The sequence below is a fragment of the Crocodylus porosus genome, unplaced genomic scaffold (assembly GCF_001723895.1).
Source record: "Crocodylus porosus isolate Cpor-Errol unplaced genomic scaffold, CroPor_comp1, whole genome shotgun sequence".
Taxonomy (NCBI): domain Eukaryota; kingdom Metazoa; phylum Chordata; order Crocodylia; family Crocodylidae; genus Crocodylus; species Crocodylus porosus.
Genome location: NW_017728886.1, coordinates 89,939,630 through 89,963,208, shown reverse-complemented (window position 1 = coordinate 89,963,208; position 23,579 = coordinate 89,939,630). Strand labels below are relative to the sequence as shown.

The window sequence follows — 23,579 nt, the reverse complement described above, 5'->3', positions numbered from 1 at the left end:
GCCAGTCCTAGGAGCAGCAGTTGCCTGACCCTGCAGGACAACACAGGATGCCTGTTTCACCCAAAGAAGTGTATCAGCTCTGCTGGAACACATCCTGGCACAGCTCATCTGCTTCACTGGATGACATCTGTTTATAGTCTTACAGACTAAAGCAGAATGATTTCTAGGACAGGGGCGTCAGACCCATTTGGCCCCGCAGGCCAGATAAATGGCCCAGGACCAGTTCATGGGCCAGATGAATGGTTCAGGGCCAGCCCTGTGGGCCAGACTGGGCCCACAAAACCCCTCTCCCCTCCCACATACTGAATCCAGTGCCTTCTGTGCTCACTCTGGCCAGATCAGGATGCAAACACCAAGAAGCTCCACCTCAAACTGGTCCAGGGGACATGCGCAGTACAAGTCCCAGACCGGCAAAAGCAGGCACTGGATCTGGCATGCAGGAGACTCAGAGAGCATCCTCCCGCATGCCAGATCCAGAAGTTGCTCTGGCCAGGACTGCATTGGATGTGGCAGCTGCCCCAGACCACCTGAACTGGGTACACCAAGTGCACACTGCATCCCAGACTAGCAAGAGTGGGCAGCATATGTGGTACAGTCCCAGACTGACTGGAGTGGGAACTGGATCAAGCACACGGGAAGGGGTGCTGAACTGGCCCTGCATAGGGATGACACCAGGGGCTGGATGGTATGGTTCTGCTGGTCAGATCTTAGATACCTCTGCTTCAGGGCCCATTTCCTGCTTCCTTCTCAACTGAGGCTCAAACAAATCAATGGGGACTCTTAAGCAACACTTAGCCCTTTCATTGCACACACAGATGGTTGCAATGGAGAAACCAAATCCAACTGCAAAGCCCCTGAAGAAAAAAAGGCAGAACACCACCTTTTAATGCTAACACAATACCTTGGTATAAATGCTAGCATCTACCCAGGGCAAAACTCTTGACATTCTACCATTCCCAAACAGAAGAAAATGCAAGTCTGAAGTCTAGCATTCAGCTTATCAGTTTACCAAACAAAGGTCAGTATTTGATGCACAGACTGGATAAGAGAGAGGAAGGGGTAGATGCTGAACAACTTCTGTCCAAGTGCATGGTACTTCTGTCCACTTGTGCAGCCCTGGTGCTGGGAAAACCCAGCCACTGCCCCCAGCCCTAGGACTGCTCTTTTCACTCCCCTCTTCTACCACACTGGTCTATTTTTTACCCCCACCCCATTGCTCGTACCGAGCCAGTCCTCTCAACCCCCATCCCACAGGCTGCTCTGTGTGCAGCCATTTTTATCAGTGTTTACTGCTGCCAGAGCAAAGTCAGTCAGTCCCAGTGAGGGGAGAGGTGTGGGTTTGCTGGGGGGAGGACCCCACCCCAACCCTGAGGGGTCACACCTCCCCATCTCAATCCCTTGCAGGTCATGCCTGCCCTCCTCTCCCTCCACAGGTCAAGCCTGCCCTCTAGCTTGCTGGATCCCCAATCCCCTCCAGTCTGCCAGATTCCCAATCCTGCTGGCTAGTCCCTGCCATCCTGGCTTACCTGATATCAGGCAACCATTATGAATCAATTTAACCTCCCTCCGCAGATGTCTGTACTTAGCCTTGGGGTTTGTAACTTCTACTGTTGCTTTCGTCAACTCTGCCTAGTGAGCAGGATACTGATTAAAGGAGCACTTGCCTGGATGGTGTACACACGCACACAAACTGGGGAAGTGCTGAGCAAATGTACCCAAGCCATATCCACAGAGCTCCTCGTGGGTCAGCAAAGATTCTAGCATTTATGTATATGGCAAAATAAATAACTGGTACTACAGTAGTGGATGTATCCACTTGATATTAGTCTTTAAAAACTTAAGTGAAAAGCACAAAGAATTGCACAACTAACATTTATTTTTCCGACTCCGCATGTTAATTAAAGGAAAATAACAAGTTTATGACCTTGCTATCCATATGATAGATCAAGGGCATCCCCCAACCTTAACCTAATCTGGGGTGACTTCTCACCTGACTCTTCAACCACCACAATTGCAGTCATGAACTTAAGAAAAACGACAGCAAAGTTAGATGCAAAGCAACAGTGGACTCACACTTTACAGACTACTATTAAATATATAACTCAGTGTTGCACCCAGAATCAACTGCTTTTACAATCTGCCAGAGCCAAATCCTGCTAGGCCTAGATTACCAGGCATTCATGACCTGCTACATTCACCTGTAGAGCGATACTGCAATTTCATAATGGCAATCATAAACAAGTCATTACAAATTTGATTTTCAGTATCACGCCAACATTTTCAGAAATGGTCAAAGCCAGAAAGGGAGGTCTCAGACCAGTTCAGGAGAGGCTTTGTTTTCAGGCCATTCAGAAAAAATGTAACTGGGGCTATTTTCATGGGGTGAATGTGATCCTATTGGGAGACAATGGTTAATCCATCTGTGGCAGGACGCGACCTAGGGGTGCCATGAACTCCCCTAGCGCCCCCTACCTACCATGCCAAATCAGGTTCAACGCACCCTCACTATCTCGCCCGCCACGTCTTTGATGGAAAATTGTTAAAGGGAGGCTGCCTTTCTACCCTCTTGGCACAGGGTCTTGAGATGTCCCTGTTCTACAGAGATTGATTTTGTGCACCCAGCCTCATGGGCTATGTGTGGCTCCTACCGCCCCTGATATCACACCCCAAGCCTCTCAGGTGTACCGGATGTTGTTAAGTCAAACTACCATTGCCCGCGCCCTTGCGGACGTTCTCCGGGCCCGCCTCTGTACGCTTGCCCTCTCCCGGGCTTGCCTCTGCACGCTCGCCCTCTCCAGGGCTATTCGCCTAACTTCTCCCGTGGCTGCTGCCTGCCCTGGGCCTTTTCCCTGCGGTCTGTGTACAATCGCCCTCCCTGGGCTTGCCTTTATACGATCGTCCACGCTAGGGCCTTGCACGTGCTCACACCCGCGCGCTGGGGCCTTGCTTTGCGACTCCCGCAACTGGGGCTCAGGGGGCCGTAGCCGTGCCTGGCCCCCAGATCCTCTTCTCGGGTCCTACGCCCCACAGGGGCTTCCCACAATCGGGCTCAGGCAGCCTCGGCCTTACCTGGCCCCAGACCCCTTTTCTGGGTCTTGCGCTCCACTGGGGCTTCCCACAATTGGGCTCAGGTGGCCTTGGCCTTACCTGGCCCACAGTCCACCAAAACCCCACCCCCTGGGTTGGGGTCGGTGCCTCTTTTACTACTGTGCCCTCTCTGGCACTCGACTGCTATGCCCTCTCTGGCACTAGGAACCCCCACACTACTGGGGAGCTCCTATGAGGCCTCCTCCAACCCCTATAGCCTCACCTGGTCCTCCAATCTTATACAACAACCACAAAAACAAAAACCTCACACCCTTGTGTTATAACAAATTCCAAGCAGATTGGCTATCCATAGCTCCACTCATACCCCTACCAGGGTTTTCCTCCACCCAGTATCATCGGGCAGACACTGCTCAGGCCATCAGGCTTCTCTGCTCTGCCTACTCCCACAGAGCTTCCTCCTTCTTAACCGCCAGAAGGGAACTGAAACCACTGGCCTCAACCTGGCTTCTTTATAAAGGCCAGGCCCTGCCCCCTTCCAGTCAGCTGACCAGACTGGTTGTCTCAGCAACCCACATCTGTACTGCCCTGGTGACTGGCAGCTGAGGCCATCCTACTATTTGTCAATAGCAAGCACCCTAGTGCCCTGCTACACCATCTTACTTCACATTTGTTTAGACTGCAGTAGCTCCCAAAGGGTGTGTCATGCCATGAGAGTGACAAGTGTGCTGCAATAGCCCTTTGTGTGAAGAGGTAAATGCTCTCCACTCCATCTGGTACCCTGTACCTGCCCCAGCTATTCTAGTAGCACCTGCAGCTATTCCTCTATGGACTGCCACTGCTGCTGCCTTCCCTGTCGTCACACAGCCCCTGATACCGGTATCCGTAACCTCCCCCACCTCCTGCAAATGCTCCCAGCAGCACGCTCTGCTGTAAGCAGGTGGATGCATGTTTTTCAGCCTGGCTCACCTCCTCTCCTCATACTCCAAGGGCCAGTAGGAGGGGCTACAGGGTGGTTGCCAGATTTGGATTTGTCTTAGATTTGTCTGTAGTGATGATGATAATCATTTATACTCTGTCAGTACTTCTATTCTAAAGGCCCGTGAAGATTTAATTTAAACTGCAGGATCTTTTTAAAACTATGCTAAGGCCAAGAAAGGCAAACAATCATATTTAAAAATTAAGAACTATTAAATTATACAAAAGCAAAAGCACAACAACCATTTCCTATGATACATTTGCTGATGTACCGCTGTATTTTTAAGGCATGCTAAACCTGTCTTCCACTTTCTTCTTAGGTGATTTGTTCCTAGTTTTTAAATCTCTCACTAAAACATCAGCATTGCCTAGGGCCCACTAAATGGTTAATCTGCCCCTGATTGTGAATCAGGAAGCAAAGGGGTTCAGACATTGGAAAGGTGGGGGCAGTGAATCTCATGGACGCTTGCTACCAGCAAAGGAATGGCAGGGCTCAGGAATTTAGGGTTCTACCTCAAGCTTGAAGAGTATGCACTCTAGCAGAAGTACAATTTTCTACTCACTGCACTCAGAAATGAGTATTTTGCCTTGTCCCCACATCCTGTCTCTTCTGCAACTGTTACTGGGCAAGGAACCAATCTCCTTTGTCAATAAGTTCTAGTTTCACTCCTTTCCTTAGCCTTCCTCCACTTGCAGTCTCCTTTCCCAGTCATTCCTACTTCTTGCTCTTCTCAGCATCTCATGTGATCTCTTTCCATTCTAATCTCTAGTCATCTCCCCTAAAACTATATTTTTCACTGCTCCAGGCTCCTTCATCAGTCTTTACCCTTGCATTTTGGCAAATGTCCTCGAAGCCTATATTTCAGAACTTTTTCTGACCAACCGATAGAGGCCAAGAAGGGACTTCTCTCCTTTTTCTTATTTTTGGACAGAGGCACGGGGCGAAGGGGGGACATATCACATAGAGGTTTTTTGACTGGAGTGAGTTGATGCTCCTGCGCATAATTAGAAAACACTCAGAAATGCTTTTGCTCATCCTCCCCTGGTTTTACCTACAGCATGCTGTAGGTGCTGGTATTTCTGGTTTTAAGGCTTAGAGTTGTGGGTGAACTTGAAGTGGCGATTTTGGGCCATCCTTGAGAAAACGGCTGCTTCTGACCATACAAAACCAGACCAGGAGGCCCCCTTCCAATCTTATGTTCCTCTACAATGTTGTGCTTCCCCACAGGTCAGCTTACCAATCACTTTTCCCAGCTAGTGCCAGGTCTTTTTAATTTTTTATTTATTTTATTTTTTTTGCTATCTACTGTACTCTTGTCCCTTCCTACAGTTCTTAGTCAGCATACCTTCTGCTGTCTCCTTGGTCAGCCAGTCAATTTTTTCCCCCATACCCCAAGACTCCACTCTCCACCCAACAACACCCAGCCTCAGTATCCCCATAGGCTCCACCTATTCTCAACATCCCTCTGTATGTTTTTATCCCCTACACATTTGGGGATAGGGTCCAAAAGAAGGGCCAGTTGGGTCCTTAGGGAGTCCCCCAGCTCTTAGTTCATCTGCTTTAGGATCTATAGTTTCAAGGAAAGTTCTGCTCAGACCCACCCAGACTGGAACATACCCAGTAAATGGACTATTTGGGCAATTTAGCTGTGAAAGTCTTTACTAAGCACATGGAAACTATTTTTTCCAAATGCTTTAAATATGCCCAAAGCTGTGCAATATTCACAGGAATGGTAAAATGCATATCCAGGCAAATAACACATCTGACCAAAAAAGGGTTGAGAATTTAACATGGACTGAACATATGTTTCATTAGCCTTCTTCCTGGAAAACGTAGAACTATTTGAGCTCAAGTTTTTAAAAGAATGTTTGGCCTACAACAGACATAAGGAGGTCAGCACCTGTCTGGCTGAAGTCTGGAAAAGTTATAAACAATTGAAAGCAGGGTCTTAAAGTGAAGTATGTCAAATAGCTTTAATGATGGTCAGTGCTATATTAATCTTTCTAAGTTCCTCTGCATTACTTTTGCTCCTCTCTTATCAGTGTTTTTAAAAATGAATATTGCTAGTGGCAACATTAATATTATAAAGGTGCAGGTCATCACACCTCAAAGCAAACACAGATTTTTTTCTTTTTTTAAAAAACTGATTGTCCAGCAACTCTGGGAAGTCACCTAACTTTGTGCAAGTAAGCAAATATTACCTCCTTTAATTCTGCTCCCACAGTCCTGTATCCAAGCTTGAGGAACTACAAAAAATAGACGATTCTCTGATTTACAGGTTGCAAAGCTTCAAGACCAAATGCACATACAATTAAAGCCAAACTCATTCTTATCTTCTTTTTAAAAAGCATCACAACACAAGTTACAAGTCCCTCTGAGCTCTGAATCTTTCCTCCATGTTACTCCAGCATGCAAATACAGGTGTCAGGTGAAACAGCCAAACAAGCAGGCTCCCATTTGTGCTAAGCAAGAGCCCAATGAAAGTGTAAAAAAGAAAGATACTCCTCATCTAACCAAACCATTTGTGGATATAGCGCTTCTGGACTTCAAAAAGGCTTTTTTGACAGAGTCCTGCACAACCTGCCTATAAACAAACTGGAGAAATGTAGGCTGGACAAAACTACTACAAGGTGAATAACTGGCTCAATAGCCGCAAGCAAATAGTAATTATTAACAGGTCACAACAGCAGGAGGTTTCAAGTTGAGTCCCAAAGGAGTTTGTCCAGGGCCCAGTGCTGTTCAGCATGTTTATTAACAATTGGATGCTGGCATGGAAAATTTCTTGAGCAACTTTGCAGAGGACACTAACTGAGACACACAGCTAACGTGTTGGAAGATGCAAGTACAATTCAGAAAGATCTCGACAGATTGGAAAGTTGGGCTAAGGCTAACAGGATGAAGTTCAATGTGGAAGACACAAAGTGCCACACCTCAGGAGGAATAATCAAAAACACAAATATATACAAATATGTGGCTGGATGGCAGCAGAAAGGAAGAGGACTTGGGAGTCTTGAGAGATCACAGACTCAGTGAGTCTGCAGTGTGATGCAGCCACACAAAAGACTAATGCGGCTTTGTGCTGCATCAACAGAAGCAAAAGAAGCAAGACACAGGAGGTGATACTGCCTCTTCTACTCACCACTGGTTAAGTCTCACTAAAGTACTATGTGCGGTTCTGGGCTCCACATTTTAAAAAGGATGTGGAGAAGTTAGAGAGGGTCCAGAGGCAGGCAATAAAGATGATAAAAGGCTTAGGAGCCAAGTCATATGAGAAGAAACTGAAGGAGCTGGCATGTTCAGCTTGCAGAAAAGGTGTTTAAGAAGGAACATGATAACCATCTTCAAGTACTTGAAGGGATGTCACAAAGACTATGGAAAGCACCTTTTCTCTCTTGCTGCAGAGAAGAGGGCATGGACCAATGGCTTGAAGTTGCAGCAAAGTAAGTTTAGACTGGATATCAAAAATATTTCTTCTTCATTAGAACAGTGAGGCAGTGGAACAGACTGCCTAGGGAAGTTGTGAACTATCTAGCACTGGAGGTGTTCCAGAAGAGGTTGGGCAGCTACTGGTCAGGGATGATCTAGGCATAACTATGTCTGTTTTCTACTATGGGTATTTCCCATGCTTATGGATTTTGCTGGTTGCCCCTGCCCCCTCTCATCCTTTCTGCTACACCTGGCAATGTGCTTTTAAACCTTGCTCACAGACACTGGGTGTTGGCTACAGCCCAGGCTAGGGACTTCGACTGAGGCGTGTCAATGCTCCTGCTGGGAGCAAAGCTGGAGGTTTCTGGCTAGGGGGTCTTGCCCATTCAGGGCCTTGTTTGAGGTCAGAAATTAAGGAAGGAAATTACCCCATGGTCAGATTGGTATAAAGTGTGTGTGTGTGCGTGCGTGCGTGTGCGTGCGTGTGTCCGCACGCGTGTTGCCCCGCCCTATAGCAAGGTGTGGCCCTTTACCCAGGATCCTGTAAGCATACATTGATAGCAGTACATAGAAGGAGGCCATTGGCTTCCATGGCTCCCTTGCTTTACCTGTGGCAGGTTAGGGTGTTAGGGTTGTGTCATGTCAAGGGTAACAGTAGTCTTGAGTAGAGTTTAGATTATGGTTTGTATAGTATGGTTTGGATAGGGACAATCCCGCCTCAGTCTTGGGATCAGACTAGACTTCTGGAGGTTCCTTCCAACCCTAATTTATAATTCTATGATTGATTGTTGGTATCTCAGATGTTGCGTGAAGATAATTTTATATGAGATGCAAGGGGTATAGTGTCACTAGAGACTTCTGTATGTGGTTTGGTTCAAACTGTAGGCAAAGGACAGCAAATCTTAGTGAAAAGCTGCATTGCAGGCAAGATAACACAGAAACGAATATCTGTGCAACATTAACATGAGTATATCCGTACCAGATTTAAGTCTTCCTAGTAGAAAGTGCTTGTCTTTAAACCTCTATACTAGTTCATCCACAGAAATACAACAGGAGGTTCACCAATGGGGATTAGGGACCATTAAACTTGTGATATGGGCAGTCCTAAGGTCATAGGAGGACAACAAGCTGCCCTGAACCTTTCTGCACAGTGGGATATAGATCTAAATCCAAACAACAGCAGCAGCAGCAGCAGCTCACCACCACTATCACCAATCTGGCCAGTAAAAATGTGAAAGTCAAGTGACAGTAGAAATTAATCTTGGTCTGACAAAAAAATGTTCCTCTTTGTTCCAGAGTACTTTTTGTACCAATGGAGAGGAAGCATTTTCCATAACTAAAACTAGCACCCAATTTATCAAGAATCCTCTGCAAAATAAAGCAAATAGGGAGACACATTCTTGATATATTCGACTAGATTCAGATCTTCTTGAACACTGTTCCACTCCTGTATAGGGGCTGTAGGAAACAGGAACATTGGAAAAAATCCTTTTTCTACTGAGTCTCCAAACACAGCGGAGAGTCAGTCCTCCCCCAACCCCCACTGAGACTGCATATAGTTGACAGCCAGCCAGCCAGCAGTGATATATTCTGTGATGATTTCATGACTGCTGTCAGGGCATCTTTCTAAATCACAGGATTTCAAAAAGACTATATGAACTACTTCTTGATAGTGGAGGAAAATAACTAATCAGTCTTACAAAGTTCACAGGTACTTTGTTCTGTGAGTAAAATCATAATCAAGGTTAAAAAAATTCCTTTCAGGAGTGAACTTGCTAACTACCCTAACCAAAGAGGTAGCATGCAGGAAATCTGCAAGTACTATGAAGTTGATATGCTTCAGATGAGTCTTTCTTTAGAAACAGAATTACAAAAACCAAGGTGTGTTATGTTCATTAGATGTGCTTCCTTACCAAATTTTCCCAAACCCTGATCTGCTTTCTTATGAGATATCAGTGCTGACAAACTAACATTGACTGATAGTTCCTTCTGCAATTTAAATGATTTAACTGCCCAGATCGCATGCTTACTGATTTTACATTACCAAACCAAATGTCAGAACGGTTCTTTTGAAAACAAATTAACCTTTATTGAGTTAAAATCCTAAGGATGCTGTTTTTTCACTCAAGCAGACCGTAACAGAAACAAAGAACCCCAACTTGTCTCAAAATGAAGACTAAAGGATACATGAACCAAAGGTTGGCATGAGTACCTTTTTTTTTTTTTTTAATGGCTGAAGGATTCTTCAAACTAGTCATATCTCATCAGTTTTTCACTCAGTCACATATGTAAGAAGATTTAAGCATTATTACATTCAGGCTGTTATGAAAGGTACTGCCCATCAGTAATTTATATTTCATGACAATGGAAGATAAGTCAGGTAACAAATTATATTTTTCAGTAGAGGAAATTAATAAAAGCAAATTAAAACAGGCGACATCAAACTTCTGCAGTGTTCAGCAAAAATGGAGATTAGGTACATGCAAAAGCAGCTGGACTGTTAATCATTTATAGAACAGTTCTTAATTGTTAAAGATTCTCTGTATTCTCCAAGTTCTCAAGTCTCTGTGGTCTTATGAAGTCCAAAAACTGAGAGAAAGAAGATACCCACAGAAAAACTAGTTTGATAGTTAGGGGTGGCTGCTGTAGATCAAGGAAGAAGGCGTTTAGATGACAGGAGGAACTAAAAGAAGCCAAGACTTACAGCAGGGTCTGATAAAATGCCTTTTAGACATTTAAGATCTCTATTTTCCTGTGGCTAAGCAGAGAATGGTTTATCTAATTCAGCATATGAAAAACAGATTTACACACATTAAACAGTTTCTTGTTTTAGCTTTGATGGGGGGAGGTGGGGGGTTATTTATTTGTTTTCTTGCTTGTTGCAGGAATATCACAGACATCCTCAAAAGGGAGAAAAACCCATAACTTCCAAAGAAAAATGGAAGGAAAATGAGAAGAAATGGAAGGAAAAAAACGTAACTTCTCAAGTACCCTCTGAGTCTGTCACGGAGTATGAACAAGACACTTTGAGCAGCTTCAGAGGGGAAGGGGAGCTGCTGCTGGGACAGCATTGCACTTTTTACATTGTAACAGCTACATCTCCAGGAGCCTGTAGCCCTAAGAGTATTATAGAACCACTCCAACTTTAACCCTGCTTCATCCAAGGTACAAGCTGGGGCCTTTTAGTGCACTTCTATTGCTACAGGCTTATGACCATGTAAGAAGTACAATGGACCAGCTGCTGCACAGCCCCGAGTAGCAGCTCCCACCTCCCTTTTGAAGATGCTTCAAATGTGTTTGTCCATACCCTAATCTGTCAGTGAGCTGAGCTGTCCTCAAGCAAACTGAAAGGAGAAACCAAAAGGCCAATGAAAATATGACTTGGTGGTAATGTTGTTCACCAGGACCCTTGCACAAAGACATCCATTTCTACTACAGTTAACAGAAGTTGTGACACCAAGTTTTGCCTTCAGACCAATTCAGCTGCAGAAACTATATCTAAAGGTCCCTTCCAGGCTTACTTCTCTATGAATCTATGCACAATATGGAGCCTCTCAGAGTTGGAGAGGCTCTGGTACTTGAAGCATTTTCCATGCATATAAGATACCTTCATCGGCTGATAGAAGCAGAGTAACTCTTCCTAACAGATAACCTGTATTAAAAAACTAAGTTTTCCCCACTTAGATGCAGACACAAGTAGACACAACCTTAAGCATATGTACTCATTCCACCTCATTTGTCTATAAAAGGTATTTTTTTAAAGTGTCATTCTCTTTAATTACACTCATCCCTCACGAAATATGTAAAATGTTTCTCCCTGTGACATCCTACCACCAGAGGGAAATGTGACCTCACCCCTGAATTCTATACAGACTGCTAATTACTGTTAATAATTCTGAACCTTTCATGATCCTTCCTACCGATTAAGGCCCCTGTGTTTCTGAGGGGTAGAAACAGACATGGGACTCGCCTATTACACCTATAGCCTTTCAGAAAAATGCGCTAAATGTACTGGCTTAACTGTACTGCCTATGAATTATTCTTACGGATAAGCATGGTGCGATTCACCTTCTAATGGCTGGTTCATACAGAATCAGTTCATTCTTTCTGCCAATTAAAGCAGTCCTCAGCTCACTTGTTTTGTACTGTTTAATGATGTCCAGAATAATTATATACAGCTGCATCCTTTTGTTTTCAGGAAAAAAAAAGAGAATAACCCTGTATATTCACATGTAAAAAAACATCAAGACCATGAAGCCAGCAAGCCAGGCACTTTAAACCAGCAACACACAGGATCATGTCATTGAAGAGAATATAAAGAATACACACAATGAAACCACTGAAAAGTACATTGACAAGCTGGAATTACATAATTTTGAATGTTTGATTTTACAGTCTTAAAACAACCTTTAAAACATTTTATTATATAAATGATCCTACTGTTTATATTGCTCTGTCAGGATATTAAGAAGTTTGCTGTATTCCAAGTGTTCTAGTTTCTCTAATGGCATCTCACTTAAAGTCAAATAGTGATGAGCCCTGTGTATGAGACACAGGGTACCTTAAATAGAAAGTAAGCTCCTCCCACTTGACACTTAAAGAGAAAAAATATATGTAAAAATTTTAATTCCCCTTAAAACAGCGTATTCTCGTCTTAATAACAAGAAACAGTAAAAAATTAGCATTACAGCATTAATCTGACACAGTAACATAGCCAAAAATAAAACGTGTAAAGTGCTCAGTAACCATGACTCTAAGATGCAGGCAGCACAGAACCTGCTATAAATGTGTGTGCACATTCTGAGCTTGGAATCTGTTAAACTAGAGTGTCTACCAGGGCCACATATGAACCTGTATCGCCTTGTGCTTGAGAATCAGCCACATCAGTAAAAAAAAAAAAAAATTAAGATTATTCTCCCTGGCAACTGATACAGCAGTTAAGAGCACAGAGTCTGACAAACAGAAGTGAGTTGGCTTCATGTAGTGACCTTGCAAACTTCAGATGTTAGAATGCTGCTTGGAGTCTGGTGCTTTAAATTTTGGTTGGCCGCTAGCGATCTGGTAACGTGACATACAATTTTTTAAAAATTATTTCTGCAATCAATCACTCAGCCTGGCCTTTGGGGCAGCTGCTTATTGCCACAAACACAGTAGGATAATTTTTAGTGAACGCAGCGTGCTTCAACATTTTCCCTTGTGTAGAATGCAGCACTGGAGTAAAGACTGACAAATTAGGAGTTTCATTTAAACCAAATCAACAAAGTATACATCTACCTCTGGAACAAAATGGCCTCTGACGTCTCAGTATTTGTGTGTTGTTATAAAAGGTATATTACCAAGTATGCATGAAGGTCACCATCTAACCATGGTTGAAGTGATGGCCAGAGATCATTTTGAGCATGAGCATGTAGAAGGTGTACCTGCAAGTGTGCATCAGATCCTTGAGAAATATGAGCACCTTGGTCAAGAAATGCTCTATTGCAACATACTGGCATTGCTGGTGGACATTACTGAGTTAAATGAAGGTCAAGAATGTTTTAACTGCAGCAAGTGTTCAAAAACCTTGGTTACCCAGACCAGCCTGGGTCTAAGTTACATTAGAGGTTGCTTATATTGAGAATCCTCTCTATTTTGAGAGACAAGTTTCTCCTGTGGGTCACGTCCCAATCTGTATCAGGATTATCAACATACGTGAGAAGCAGTGCCTTTCCATGGCACTGACTTAGCCATCACCCAAGACCATCAGGAGGAGTGGTTTGAGGTCTCAGTGCAGGAACTGACAGTGACCTTAGGACTGCTAGCCTGAGAGCCTAGCAACAGTTGCACAGACATCTGAGAAGTCTGTTTGACAGAACTGCTTTAGCAACTAGGAAGCCACAAAGAGTTGCATCTAGCTTTTGTAATCTTTCAGGGGAATACCAGAATTTATGAGAATATACATCAGATGTTATGATTTAACAGTAGAAGACAACAACTGAAAATGACCCAGGCTCACGATTTAGTTGCATTGTGCATCTTAAATACTTCCTGTGGGCTGGATGGAAAGGAATGAAGGAGCATGTATTCTTTACATCAGCGGTGCTCAATTTAAACATTTAAGCCCCATGGGGTGTAAGAGTGACAGGGCCCATCTGCAGGCCAGGCAGGGACCTATGCCACCTCCACCTGGCACTGTGCACCAGGATAAGGCTCCAATTTTTCCTCTGCACCCAATCTAACAGGTTTGGAAATTAGGTAGCAGATGAGTGGAAATTAGCTGCCACTACTCCCCCACCAGCAAATTTTTGGACCCATGGGGGAAGCCTCCTGGGCCAGATGACAGAGATCCATGGTCCAAATCTGGTCCGTGGGCCAGGGGTCAAAAAACACAAACTATGTAAGGGCTGGAAGGTGACGACATCCTAAGTTGGAGACGTTTATTCAACTCTCCTCATAGCAAGGAGAGTATGAAGACCATATTTCCTTCTTTGAAATATAGGAACAGTGTGAGTAGATGCCTCTATCCCTACTGCTCCTATGGAATCATTTCTATGGTTCCTATATGAAGCCATAAGGTCACTTATTTTTGTAATAGGCATTCATAAGGAGAGCTCCTGAACAGTAGGCAGGGAACAAAGAATGAAAATAGATGGGTAGCTGTAGGTAGGGTTGTCCAGCACTCTCTGTGGTTTTTCTTTGTGCAAGATCAAGGATGATGAAGTCGGGGGGAGGGGAGGATTTCCAATGGTTAGCTATGAGATGCTTTGGGCACAGCTCAACTCCCCGATCAAACTTGCTGTCTCTGGAAGTGAGACTGATCTACAACAGAAAAGAAGGATGACTGGCACACTCCTAGTATCACACTGTGCAGTTTTTTAGGTGGGTATTCAGACCAGCATCTGTGGGAATAAGACTACAGCATTTGGCTTTGCAGGGGTCAATACTACAAGTACACACAGTTCGTAACACCTGACAGGTGCTGGCGCCTATGGAAGTTTATGCCAGTGATTCTCAACCAGGGTGCCACACAATGTTAGCACAGTTTGGTTTACAAACATGATTCACAAGATAAATTCAGAGATTTCCAATAGAAATTCACAACTGTGGTCTTTCAGAATTCTTTGCAACAGAAAAACTGCTCTATTATTTTTCTGTAGGCAAAAAATGAGTAAAAACTAAGAACCGGCATTTTCCAAGAGGTGCCTTAAGTCCATCCAGGGGTGCCTCAAGTTTAAAAAAGGTTGAGAACCACGAATTTATGCCTTCTGAACCAGTTAGTTTTCAGAAGTGTCCTCTGACAGTATAATCTTCAAAAATCCGTACTGCCCTTGAAACCAAAGGGACTAAAGTGTCTAATCTCTCCAGTTGCTAAAGAGTTCCTTTCCTTCACAGGGTAAGGTTGTCTGCTGCCTGGACTTTTCAATATGACAGACACCTGTAATAAGAAGGCTGAGCACCTTATGACTTATTACATGTGTCCCTTGCTGCTCTTAACAGCTTGTTTATTACCACCTACCCTTCACTGCCACTCTTGATTCCTCTGATGGTTCTGTGAAAGCTTAGGCTGGAAAGATGCTACCTTTTCTGCACTGTAGATTTATTAACTTGGGTAGTTCAAATTGAAAAATCAGAAGGAAGAGTTTGACAAGGTCTTCCAACCCGAAAAAGATCCTGTTTTTTGAGGTCTCTATCCTTAAAGTCATCTTGATGGATCAGGCTTTTTTTCCCCTCGACCAGTGGTTCTCAACCTTTATACTGCGGATTGGCAGCAGAGCTGCGTGGGAGTAAGGGGATGCAGGGATGGGGGATGTTGGGGCCAGGAGTGAGCGAGTGAGTGAGGGCTGAGCTGCTGCTGCTGGGAGTTGGTTAAAGCTCGTGCCACAACCCAGCAACCAACCCTTTGCGGCCCAATACTGCGTGGGAACCTCTGTCACAGATTCCAGAAACAACCCTGCTATTAAAGACAAAAAAATGTTTAAGTCTCCTACTATGCTTAATTTAGTACTTATTCAAGTTTTATTTTCTATTGCTTCAAATCAAGGGAAGAGGGGCAAGGGAATAACTTAGTTCTAACTACTCCTTCATTAAACAGACAGATTATTTTTGTTGCCATTGAGAAGCTTGTGCATGTTCTCTCAGATTCCTGATGTCTCCATGTCCAAATCTGGAGCTATGAACAGGTCTTGGAAAGCTCTAGTCATAACTGGTCAACATTCAAGCAATATCTTGTCCAGACTAGATGAAAATTCCTCAGATGGAGAAGGCAACCAGTGCACTTTCCAAGCCACCTCCACCTTCTCACAAAGGGGTTTGTTTTTGTTGCAGGAAGACTGGCTGTCAATGCCAGTGACCTTAAGCTTTCTCTTTACACACAATGGGGTCCCATTCTTAGCCCCTGGGTAGGTTGGCCTCAAAGATAAATTTTAAGCCAGACAGCATATGACGTCTCACCTACCAGTCATGAATCAATGCTCAGCATGAAATGCTTCACCAACTATTTTTGAATATTGTTCCTAATTAATGGGATTGTTCCCTGCCCAAAATTTGGGGGAAAGAAGGTTCAAATAGTAAAGACAATGACACCTCTGGAAACAGAAAAGCTTCCTTGACTGGTGCTGAAAGCAGACGGATGAGGGGTGGGGGCAGAGTTGTTTTACAATGCTAGGAAGGGCTCATTCATTATGAGTGACGCTACACTAGCGTGGGCTTTTGTGTTGATATTGGTAAAAGGTTCTCCTTACACCATCTTCTTGGATGATACTTGGCCTCTCCCTCTCAATGCTAACAGAACTTTTAGGATGTTCCTTGTGATTTCCTTGTGAGGAAACCAGCTCTATTCTTTAAGCCACACAAACTCAAGTGCAATTCTGTCCAGGTGCCAGTGCTTGATTTATTAGATCATGGCGCTAATGCCAGTGACATTAATGCCCTCTCAGATGTCTTCAAGCCTGCTGGACTGGGGTTGTTGAAGAGTATTTGCCATGGACAACTTGCCTGAAAAATGTTTCCCTCTTCCAAATTGGATCCAACTTTCAGAGGCTGCTCTAAGAGCTGCAATTTAAAACTTGAGTCTTCCGTTTCAGGTACACAAAAGAGATTAGGTGGGTCTTTCTCCAAGACAAAAGGATATTTGCTATGTCCACCAGCTAAGGAATGTAGTATCACCACACGATGGACAGAGTTTAAATCCTATAAGGTTAAAATCTCACACAATGGTTATTACCGAGTGTTTCACCCTGATGTACAGGAAGTATACAAAAGGACTCCCCATATTTGTTGGGAAACTTCCAAAAGAAGATTGGGGGGGAATAAAGTAGAAAAAAAATCTTCACAAAAATCAGGCAACTGGGTTAAATCTAAGGCTCAAACACAATAGCTGAAGACTGTCTAGTTTCCATCTCACAGCATAGACGGCTTGTGGCTGCTCTACCCTTTCTGTTGCAAAGAAATAAGAGGCAACAAACACACATATAGAGGCCAATGACCACTCCTATACCCAACACTTCAAGGTAATGCACAAGGCACACATACAGATGCAAGTGAAACCTAACCTACACTCCAAAAATTAAAATCCAAGAACTTTAGGAGTATACAGGAAAAAAAGGTCTATACATGTCTCTTTCATATATGGGCATTAAATAAATCAGTTCTTTAAAAAAATCTACTTTAGCTCAAAGGAATTTAGAAGATCACTTCACTGCAAACATTGCTATACTCTATATTTTTAATCTATGGTTGAAGTAGAACTTCCCCAACAGCATACTTGTATTGGATTTCTGCTCAGTCAGGACTGTGAGTTGACCACAACTTCTCAGCAATAAATGTTCACCTCACAATGCATTTCCACAAATGCAAGATTTATCTATCATTTTGCTACTACTACTCTCTGTTCACCAAAAGGTTGTCAGAAACTAGTTTTGTTCAAGCCTCTTTACAGAAATCCAATGCTGGGAAACTGTCTAAATTCCCATTAGTATTTTAACAACTGCTGCTAATTTCTTTAATTATAAATACCAAATACAGAACAAAAGACTCAGTCTTACAAGTGAAGAATCAATGAAAAAACAAAAGCGTTCAATAATTCTGTAGCATCAAAAGATATACTGGATACTTTTGAGTACGAAGCTACTGCCACCACCCTAAAGAACTTACTGCTAAATTTCAGATGTGGCACAACAGGAGGCAGGGAAGAAAATGAAGCATGGCGCTTACAGAAAGAGAACAATGAGGTACAACTATCTGGATAACCTAGGAGTGGGCAAAATATGGGCTGCAGGCCACATCCTGCTCATGGAAGGACTCTGTCCAGCCTGTGGCATGTTCCTTGGTCTTGCTTGGCCCAGGCACCATCTGGTCCATGGTGTGTCCTGCAGCCCCCAGACATGCAGCAGGGCTGGGATGTCGCTGCAGCTGGACTCTGGCCCTGGGCCCCATGGACTGGCAGGGAACCACGTGTGCAGCCCTGGTCCAGCCTGTCTCATGCCCACTCTGGACCTGACCTGACTGGAGCAGACTAGCTCCCAATCATCTGGGATCTATGTGCACAGTCCGGCCACCCTGCGCCCTCTCCAGACCTGCCTGCCCACGATGAACAGTGACAACAGACAGGCAGAAGCTGCTGCTGGGTGCAGGGGAAAAGCAGCAACCCCCTCACTGCTGCCAGGCCCTTCTTGCTGCAGTTGTCCAGAGCCTGTACCTGAGCTGCTCTGTGGTGCCCCTCTGCCACCAGCACTACTTCTGGACTGCCCAGCAGGGGAGAGGCGTGCAGTGGAGAAGAGCTATAGGACAGCCCCGGTGCAGGCTCCAAGTGGCTGCAGCAAGAAGGATCTGGCAGAAGCAAAGGGAAGAGGCTGCTTTTCCCATGCCCAGCAGCAGCTTCTGCCTGGCTGCTGCTGCTACTGCTCATCATGGGTGGGCTGGTCCAGAGCAAGCGCAGGGTGGCCAGGATTAGGGCTACGCGTGCCAGACCCAGCTGGTCCAGAGCTGGTCCACTCCAGCTGGGGCAAGGCAGAGCCAGGGCCAGGGCTGTACGCTCAGCTGCTGCACAGATGCCACAGGGTATGTGGGATCCGGGCTACTGCAGGGTCTGGCGGGCTCACAACAGCTCCCCAAAAGTGTCTGTGGCCCACAAGCCCAAATAACTGTCTGCCCCTGGGATAACTGCACCTCAAACTGGTCTCATGAGCTAATTAGTTTAGGTCTGAATAATGATGAACAAAAAGACAAACAGAAAGTCTGCTGCCTGCTGCAACTGGTGGATGTTTTTAGAAGCGGACACACTTCCCCATCGCTGTCTTTACTGAACCACTGTACAAATGTGGTGTTATGGAAACTGTAGTGGTATGGATACATACTGAAAAACCAATGTCCTGGTCAAGTTTAATTTTCACAGACTCTAAGGACTTCTTAGAGTTGAAGGTTTTAATCCTGGCAAATTTAAGCTGCTACTCTGACTGACCAAAATGCCAGTTCCTGTTTCAGTGATCCCACTGAGCTTTCAGAAACTGACAGACAGACTAAACAAGATGCATCTACTTTTCTTAAAACATGTTCTCAATCAAAATTTTTATTAAGTCACCAACTTCTAGGGTCCAGAACAAACCACAGACTACTTCTCTGAAGACGATCCTGTTGATTAACACAAAAGACACGAGTCCTCCAAAGATGGCATGACCAATTCTACTATCAAATTTACACATGCAAAGAGTAATACACCGCCTTCCCTCACAGTTTCCCTACAGCAGTGTCACTTCTGTCTGCTTGGAAGGTTGCAATAGCTCAAGCTAGCTTTAATATAAAGTGTACAGAAAAAGGAAGTTTGTAGATCTCTGATAAGCAAGAATAAGTCCATCTTGCAAATAATCTTTTTTTTGGCCTTCAAAGCGACCTCCTTACTTACTTACTATGCTGTCCTTTGGCTTCCTCTTTTTGGATTAGGCACATATTGCAAAAAAAGCACGAGCTTGTAAGGAAGGAGATGCCCCTCATGGGGCAAGGCAGCAGCATCCCAGTGATACAGGCTAGAACGATGAGAGCGGTGGAAGGCTACAGGAAGAGATCCAAGGTGAGAAAACAAACTTTGTTGCAATTAACGTGCCGAGCTGAGGCAGGATAGCAGTCAGCAGAATGCTCTCAACACAGTTTAGTGTAATACTCCTAAAAGCAATGGCAAGGCTGTATTTGTTAAATGTAGAGCTTGCGGCAGGAGCAAGTCACCTTACAACTCAAAGGTCTCTGATACAAGTGCTGCTCCTATTTAAACTCCCCTGAAGTTGCTGAATTGCAGACAATTCGCGTTAAGAATAGGACTGCAAAGACACACATGCAAGGTCCATATGCCCATACCTTTGTCCTTTTTGAAGTCCAAAGCATCCTCCTTATCTGTCACTATTTCCTTCATGTTGATGATACTTTGGTGGTTCAGCTGTCGAAGAATCTTAATCTCCCGAATAGCTGTAATTGGAAACCCTTCTTTTTCATTATCGAGCCGTACTTTCTTTAGTGCCACCATTTCTCCTGCAAGAAGGGTTCAGCATTTTAAAAAAAAAAAATTAATGCTAGTACTCAAAAATGAAAGTTTAGATTTTTCAGTCTCTTGTCACATATACAATGACTCTAGTTGATCTGATTTTGTCTTTCAGCTAAATACTGTAATTTAAAAAAATTATGCATTCATATTCCAGGGCTTGCACCTGCACTGTTGTAAAGAAAGTAAGGTCAGGAAACATTTGCAGAAGTGAAACTTGACATAACTTTCTTCAAACTGCTATGCGGTCTCCTCCTTCCTGCCACCTCAAGCTTCCAATCAATCTCGCACACAAGAGTAAGAGACTTAACAACAGTCCTATACACAGACGCCTGCACAGGTTGCTTACTTCATATTACAGCCCCATCTGAAGTCAAAGTGGGAAGAGATTCTTCCTATTAATATTTATAACATACAGAAGAACAGCAATTTAAACGAAGATCAAGCAAGCAAGAGAAACTCTTAAATTTACTGCATTTTATTAAATATAATAACCTACTTAAATTTAATTTAACCTGTTAATTAAAAGGTGCTGGGAAACATTTAGTGACACTGATGGGTGTTTAAAAACTATTTTGTGCCTCAATGCAATGTATGACATTTATCTGACATACTACATCCAAAACAATCCTACAGATGACATTTTGGGAAGAGCAAGATTTTCCCCTATTATTCAGAGAGCAGCTATGAGTCTGTGGCACAGAGCAAAAACAGCCAAATTCCAGAACATACTTTCCAAATCACACCCTTTGGCTTTGTACAAACATTCTCCCAGGTTTGTTTTCCTGGTAGGAAAAGACAAAACAAAACATAAAACTTATTCAGAGCCACATGCATAGACATTCGAATCCTGAGGCACTGAAGAGTGGAGAGCTTGCAGTGCTGACATTGTGCAGCCAGCGCCGGGGGGGGGTGGCGGCGGGAATGCACACATCTCAGCATGTTCTGCAGGCTCCTTTAGCCTGCCTGACAACAAATGGCAGCAGTGCATAGGGCAGCTCTGATTGGGAGAAGTAAGAGCGCAGTAGGGAAAGGGAGGGGATACTGGAGGACTATGTTCGCTTTTGAGAAAAGTCACAGCATGTACAGACATTTGTTTTCCCTGGAGAAACTCTCCCAAGAGTGATTTAACCTTGATTGTTACCAGGTTATTTTTTTCCTAGAATAGCCATTTTTACTCAGGGAGAAAAAGCCTGAACATCTGTACAGTCATGGATCTCTCCATATAAGGAGAAACCAAATGTCTGTACAAGGCCAGTTCCAACAACAGATCCAAAGGTTATTGTTCTGTGAGTCTGTCTCCCCTCCTCTCTTTACTTTTAGTGTGTTCAAGGCAAGAATAACAAATTGGCCAAAAACATGCAGCTTACTTTTTGAGCATCTCCCCAGATGCACTATTTTATGTAGCCTTGCCATGGAGAACTGTCAGCATTAAAGACGAGAACAATTGTGAAGAAATCAGCCACTTGAGGTGGCAGAAATACATGGTATCCATATTAAACTCCTGTAATACTACAATTCTGTAATCAATGCTCATTCATTATGTTTTTAGATCTTACCTGTATCCTTATCCCTGGCCTTGTAAACTTGCCCATACGTGCCTTCTCCAATAATCCCAATAATGTCAAATTTATCCACACAGCGTTTTCCCCAGTCAATCTCTTTTTCCTTTGTTTCACCATGACGTGGGCCACATATTCTGGTAAATAGAAGTAAAATTAATCTTTAACGACAATGTATTTATCTGAACTTTGATTAACTTATAAAAAAGCAAGGGTTCCTTACCCACGTTACTGTTTCTTTGAAAATAAGAGCTGTAAGACCCAAAATAATCCAACTTTCAATATTCATGTTCTTTATTTCTCCCAGCTTGGAAAATGAAACTATTTAGTTAACTTTAGTTTAATTTCTCTTTCAAGACAGTTTCACTTTCCATTTCCCATATACTAACATAGTTGGCCTATGTGAATAGGGAAGTATTTGATTTGGCCGATTCGGAGGACAGCAATTCGACAGGGCCAAAGCAGAATCGGAGAGTCGGTGCTGATTCAGAGATTCGGATCAGCTGGAGAGAGCCACAGGAGAAGCCATCATGGCTGCCCTGCCAGGCCCCATACCCCGCCTGACACTTTAAAATAAAAGCCCCGAACTCACCGCCTACAGCAGCAAGGATTAGGGCCTCTGATCAGGGCCCTGTACACCACAGGGCAGCATGGGGATTGCCTCCTGCCTGGTACCTGCACACCAGCTGCCCCATGGCGCAGGTGTAGCATAGCTAGGCAGGATGCTGTGCACTATTTGGGAGCTGGGGCTGAGCAATGCCAAGCTCCCTCCTGCATGGACGGGCTCTGCCAAGAGCCCTCAGAGGCCCTGACTGCTGCTACAGCCAGTGAGTGTGGGGCTTATTTAAGTGCAAGTGCTGGGAGGCTGGGACTGGGCAGGGCAGCCATGGGGGCTTCTCCCACAGCTCCTTCAGTTGTGCCTGCCTCTTCCTTGGTAGGGGGAAGCCGCAGGAGAAGCCCCTGTATCCTCCCAGCATTTAAAAAAAAGCCCCACACCCACCAGCTCTGGCAACGGGGATCAGGGCCCTCTGGAACTCGTAGCAGAGCGCCCCCATGCAGCACCAGGAGGCTGGGCCAGGCAGGGGATGGGGCCGGGCAGGGCAGCCACGGGGGCTTCTCCCACAGCTCCCACTGCCCGAGGAGCCGCAGGAGAACCTGCAGCTGCACCTGGCTGTGCCTGCCTCTCCCATGCCAATCCAAATCTCTCTGAATCTTTTCCAAATTGATTTGGAGGCTTCGGATTCAATTCAGGCCTTTTAATGGGTCTCCTGATTCAATTCGGATTCAGCGATTCGCCTCTGAATCGAATCAGCGACCAAAGCTTTTCACAGCCCTGTAACATAGGGCTGTCCAACTGGTGGCCCCCAAGGGGTTAGTCTCCCAGTCTGGATGCTACTTCCCCATTTTTCTCCTGCTGCTGCTGCTGCCACTACTATCTTGAGTTCCTCCTCCCCCCCTCAGCTTCTGCTTCCTGCCTCTGATGTCAGTGCAGCACAGTTTGATGCACAGGGTAGAAGGAGTCCATGGCAAGGAAACTTAGGGGATCCTGTGCAGTGCAGTCATCAGTGCATCATGGTGGGGACTGCCCACTGCAGCACAGCAGATTTGGACCCATGTGGCATAGCATGCAGGGGCTGTGCAGCCAAGTGGTGCGTAGCCAGGGTTGGTCAGACCCAGATTACCACAAAGCTGCTATATATTTTTCAAATTTGTAATTTGAAACAAACAAACAAACAAACAAACAAACATCTGTCTGTTTAAAACTGATTTCCACTGGAATTTAAAAATATATTTAATCTTCTAACTACATTTTGGAAACAGTTTTGCCAGTGTCTGTCCATGCAAGACATGTTTTACTGACCTAAAGATACCATCCCATTTAAACTACAATGCGAAACATGCAATTCAACAGCCACCACTTGCTCCTGGGCATTGCAGGGGCACTATTCTTGCCCATAAGAAGCAAAAGGATGGGAGGGAGGGGGTGGAATGCGAAGAAAGGAACAATTAACTGGCCATAGCATTGATTCTTTCTGGGTAGTTTAAGAGCAAAAATGAATTT

General features: G+C 44.4%; 1 protein-coding gene across 1 annotated transcript in view; it reads right to left on the bottom strand.

Annotated features, from left to right (window-relative positions):
• The window catches only part of CDK13 (cyclin dependent kinase 13), a gene marked incomplete at its 5' end in the record, with an annotated part of 72,452 nt that overhangs the window by 23,757 nt on the left and 25,116 nt on the right, over nucleotides 1-23,579 (bottom strand). Inside the window, 2 exons of the mRNA XM_019535339.1 lie at nucleotides 19,775-19,945; nucleotides 21,515-21,654. Of these exons, the coding sequence (XP_019390884.1) occupies nucleotides 19,775-19,945; nucleotides 21,515-21,654 (311 nt within the window). The remainder of the gene's footprint in view (nucleotides 1-19,774; nucleotides 19,946-21,514; nucleotides 21,655-23,579) is intronic.